This window comes from Tarenaya hassleriana, unplaced genomic scaffold (assembly GCF_000463585.1).
Source record: "Tarenaya hassleriana unplaced genomic scaffold, ASM46358v1 Cleome6, whole genome shotgun sequence".
Taxonomy (NCBI): Eukaryota; Viridiplantae; Streptophyta; class Magnoliopsida; order Brassicales; family Cleomaceae; genus Tarenaya; species Tarenaya hassleriana.
In genome coordinates, this window is record NW_010968505.1 from 3,677,827 (window position 1) to 3,682,743 (window position 4,917).

A 4,917-nucleotide genomic window follows, 5' to 3' on the forward strand; every position below is an offset into this window, starting at 1 on the left:
AAGATCATGATGATTAAGAAATGCGAAGATATCTTTGCCATGATCCAAGGAGTAACTGTGAATTTGTTTTTTTGTTGTTTTCTTTTTCTAAGAAATTTTCTTTGTGATATAATTGATTTTGGCTACTGAAATTGCATCTTTAAATAGATGTTGAACGTAAAAAAAAAAAAAATCCTTCATTTTAGGAAAGGTATCTAAAGATACATATTCATAAAATAAAATAAAAATTATCATAGATTCAATAAATCTTGCTTTTTTCTAATAAATGCTTTCGGAAACCCAACAAAATTAGGTAAATTAGTCTTGGATCGCTTACGAGTTCGACGAATTATTTTTCTTTTGTTTTGGTAAGATACGAACTATATATATATATAATATATATATATATATATTATTTATATAATATACAATACGTACATATGTATTATTTATTTCAAGTGATGAAACGACGTCGTAGCTGGAAAGCTGCGGCTTCCACGGGGTTTGACCAAAACAGCCCCAAACCTCTTAACCTTCGAAAAAACAAAATCAAATGTCGAAGCAGAATAAGTAATTTCTTGTTCCAAATTGAACCTTCAGATTCGAACATCGGAATCGTCACCGACCAAATTCGATCTTCTTCTTCTTCTTCGATTTTCTGTCGCCGGGAAAGTTTTCCTACGGGAAGAATGTCGTGGCTGCGAACAGCGGTGAATAAGGCGGTGGAGGTTGGGAACAGGAACAACATCACTCGAACTGTTAGGAACTATGCCGATACCGTCGTACAACAAGCCGGACAAGCCGTCGCCGAAGGAGCCAAGCTGCTGCAAGACCGCATTGTGAGTTCTTGTTTGATGATTCGCGTTTGAATTCGGGGCTGAGCTCGCGTTAATTTTATCTGGGTTTCTGATTAGGGATTAGGTTATGATGAGTTGAATTCATAGTTTGGTTGCACCATTTCCGAATCATTTCTGTAGCTGTAGCTATGGTTGTGTATACATGTGAAAAATGCGAGGCAATAAGTATGATGCTTGTATATGTTATCTGTAATTGGAGAGTGTCTATGTTCATGAATGCTGAGTTCCTGAGCTCGGAATCATTTAAAACGTTGGCATTACTTACGGTTTTAGGAGATTAATGCTGTCTGCAATGGTGCAGGGTGGGAGCCCCTACAAGAGCGTGAAGCAGACGATACATAGATTGGAAGAAGCTGCAGTCTCGTGCAGAGGTCATGACAGAGCATTGCTTCTGAGCAGATGGCTAACTGTTCTAAAGGAGATTGAAAGAGCAAGTGAAGGTTCGGTGAAGGACAAAGAGACAAATCCGGAACAACTAGCTCCCACTGATGAAGGGAAGAGGCCGTCGCTGGTATAAACTTTTGCTTCCCTCGGTTTTCTTTATCTGATCAAAGAATGAGAGGAGGGAATTTTTGAAAAAGTTATTATGATGTTCTACCTTTTAAAATCTTAGTTTCAAAGGTCTGTAAAACCGATGTGCTGCTGCCTACATTTAGGAATTGGCATTCTTTCAAAGTTTATGGCCTAAGTTTTCTTATCTCATCTTTGTTTAGTACCTTATGCCAACAGAAAATTTTCAGCAGATGCATTTCTCTGTGTAGGTTTTGTATTACGATCCGGATATTGTAGGTGAACCTCTCACTTTTCGTGATGTTTTTCTGCAAAGCCAGGCTCTGGAGGCCATCACTCTGTCCATGGTAATCTCATGCAACCTAAATTTGATCTTTTTGTTGGCCAGTTGATGATGAATTCTTACTTCCTGAATTTCCTAAAATTTTGAGTGACCACGGAAATTGGATTTGTAAGAAAGCTAAAGACCTGAGAAGACAGCATGTTCACTTTGTTTATTCTGTGTGATTTCCTTATGATTATTTTGTTTGTGTGTAGCTTTTAATGTAGCTTTCTATACCTATTAGAAGTTTCTGGCTGGTAGCAGTTAACTTTTGGATAAGCTATTCTATTACAGATACTTGAAGCACCAAGTGATGAAGAAATTTCTCAACTCCTGGAGATGTTTCGGTAAGTATTCTGGGAATTCAGTTCGCAGTTGCCAAAATTATCTTTTCATGAAGTCTGAACATTTATTTATTTTTCTTGTTGAGCATGTGATGAATTGCTTTTGATATTATGAAGAAGCATGGATGTTTCTAGTATATGTCTTAGCATTGATATCTTTGAGGAATTACCGGGGAAACGAACCGGAACATAGTCATAGTTGTTTTCATTCCACCTTAATTTTGTTTCCAGGCTTTGTCTGAATGGGGGTAAGGAGGTTCATGATGCAATAGTCAGCAGTATGCAGGATCTGGCTACAGTCTTTTCAAGTTATAGGGATGAAGTGTTGGTAAGCTCTTGAGCAAATGGAAAACAACATATAATCATGTGATATGAGCTTATAAGTGCTCTTTTTAACCTTTGTGGTCTTTCATGTTGCTTTAATTATTGCTTTTCAGGTTAAAAGAGATGAATTGCTTCAGTTTGCCCGAACTGCTATCTCTGGGTTGAAGATCAATGCTGAAATGCTGAGGTGATAAATGAACACATCCATGCACTTATTCCTCTGTTTTTGTTTTCATGGACAACGTAGCTGAGTTGTGTTGTATGCTCGTCTGTTGCAATGCTTATTTTCTTTATGCTCTCAGAATTGATGCTGAAACTTCTGATCTTCGGAAGAAACTAGATCAACTGAATGCCTCTTGGCCTCATGAGGGTGAAGACAAGGCGCTTCAAGAGGCTCCTATGACAATAGAGGTGAGATTTAAGTCTTTCCAGCACCACTTTCCTTTCTGCAAGAGACTTTAGGTTGAGGTTCTATCTGGTCACTTTATTGACTGCTGCAGAATGTGGTTTTATTCTGATAGATTCTTCATTTTTAGGCGCTTAAAGGAGCACTTGCAAAAATTCGAGTCTGCTCCAGATTAGAAGGGCTTCTAATTAAAAAGAGTCAATTAAGCAATGGTGATTCACCAGATATACATGCACAGAAGGTGAGTTTGTGGCTTTTTTCAGCCTAAATCACATTCACATATAGGATGATTGGTAATGTTCTTCGACATATTTTTATCCTTCCCTTTTGTGCCCATGCAATTATCAATATCCTATATCGTTGAAACATAATTTCATGACTTCTGGACAGTTTGGTAGGATTTTAATAATGAAAGGTAATGGATAATATATTGACTCCTTCATGAGTAGATCGACAAGCTCAAGGTCCTATTGGAATCTCTGTCAAATTCTGCTTCAAAAGCCGAGAAGCGCATATCAGAGAACAGGTTATTGCTCACATAATTGATACACATACACTTCTTAGCTTGGTTTTTCCCCACAGGCTTACCTTAGCTGTTAATTTTGATACCACTTGATGGATTGATTTTCCACACCAGAAGAACGGATGAAATACACATTTAGTTTCTAAATATATGAGCTAATGCATCCATGTTTCTGAAAATTCGTGCCGTTGCATGGAGTCTGATGTCTGGCACCATGTTCCCACATTAGCATTTTGGGAGTCTAAATATTATAGATCTTTTGGGATGGGGAAGAAATCTGATAAAGAGTAAAGATTAACGATAACAGAGATAATAGTAAATTAGGAAAAGGGATTCTTTATTTGGTTAATAGAGAAACAAAAGGATTGAGGCAAAAAGCTCCCCCTCAGGTCAAATTGCAATCTTTCCTTGCCAATGCCATGGTGGTTTCTGGAATCCTATTACACGAAAGTATGTGATGCCCCGTCTTTGCTAGCTAGAGGCTTATTTCAGGTCAATACCTTTAACAAGAAAGGACAGACGACACATAAAAATCACGTGAATTCTTTTAAAATTGTCTACTGATTTCCCGAAATCAGTGCCAAATTCCTGTGTTTGAGCCTTTGACTAACCGATTATCTGGTTCCTTAGGATCTAGCTTCCCTGTCAATATCTCTCGCCGCCGTTGTGAAGCATATGATCAAATCATTTGCAGGAATAAGACCTTGAATTGATACCCCCTGACAATTATTATCTTTTGGCAGACTCCAGAAGGAGGAAGCATTAAAAGCACGAGTGGTGAAAGCTACTGAAGCGGGCGAAAAAGAGAAGGTTCTTTATTCAGTTTCATTTATATCTTGAATTTTGATTGTTGAAAACAAGAAAGAGAAAAACTACAAACCAGCACCATTCACTGGCATTTTCATGTTCTATGATTTTTAGTTTCTTTTCCTGTTCTCCATTTCCAGGAATTGTCCGTTGAAATCGTGCAACTTGAGAAACAAAGAGATGAGCTTGAAGCGGAATTAAAGAGGGTAATTTGCTTTATTTTTTGTGGTATCCTGGTTTCTGGTCGACTGTATCCTGAAGTTACATATGCACTCTTTAAATAAACTTGAATACTGTTCTTTAACATGTACGGTGAAAGCTTAGAACATGTTGGAATGAAACATAGGGATGCCAATGCCACTGATTCAGTATAGCTATGGTTATTGTGCATACCTGTCTTCCGTTGTATGGAAATCAATGATTTGATTTCCTTGCTTGCAGGTTAATATATCATTGGCTGCTGCTCAAGCAAGGCTCCGTGATGCGAGAGAGGAGAGGGATCAATTTGATGAAGCTAACAATCAGATAGTTGCGCACTTGAAAACAAAGGTCGCATTATCTTCTTCTAGATCTCTGACATTATGGAAGCTGCTAAACTAACATGCTTTCTGGCCGATCATTCTGATGTCCTTATTTTGCTGCATACAGGAGGATGACTTGTCCAAATCTGTTGTAGCTTGTAAGAAAGAGGCAGAAGTTATCAAGACATGGATTAATTTTCTAGAGGATACCTGGCTTCTTCGGTGCTCGTATACCGAAATGAAGGATAAACAAGCGATGTATTTATCATAACTTTCTGCTATTTTGCACAGATTTTTTTTTTTGATTTTTTTTTTTGCTGAACC

The 4,917-nt window shown here is 37.7% G+C and overlaps 1 protein-coding gene across 1 annotated transcript in view; it reads left to right on the forward strand.

Moving 5' to 3' along the window:
• Positions 1–519: 519 nt before the first annotated feature.
• The window catches only part of LOC104799368, a 6,076-nt gene continuing 1,678 nt past the window's right edge, over positions 520–4,917 (forward strand). Inside the window, exons 1-13 of the mRNA XM_010521855.2 lie at positions 520–818; positions 1,138–1,347; positions 1,598–1,693; positions 1,963–2,015; positions 2,244–2,340; positions 2,450–2,523; positions 2,639–2,747; positions 2,873–2,983; positions 3,192–3,268; positions 4,009–4,075; positions 4,213–4,278; positions 4,514–4,621; positions 4,721–4,851. Coding sequence (XP_010520157.1) covers positions 669–818; positions 1,138–1,347; positions 1,598–1,693; positions 1,963–2,015; positions 2,244–2,340; positions 2,450–2,523; positions 2,639–2,747; positions 2,873–2,983; positions 3,192–3,268; positions 4,009–4,075; positions 4,213–4,278; positions 4,514–4,621; positions 4,721–4,851 — 1,349 coding nt within the window. The 5' untranslated portion in view covers positions 520–668. The remainder of the gene's footprint in view (positions 819–1,137; positions 1,348–1,597; positions 1,694–1,962; positions 2,016–2,243; positions 2,341–2,449; positions 2,524–2,638; positions 2,748–2,872; positions 2,984–3,191; positions 3,269–4,008; positions 4,076–4,212; positions 4,279–4,513; positions 4,622–4,720; positions 4,852–4,917) is intronic.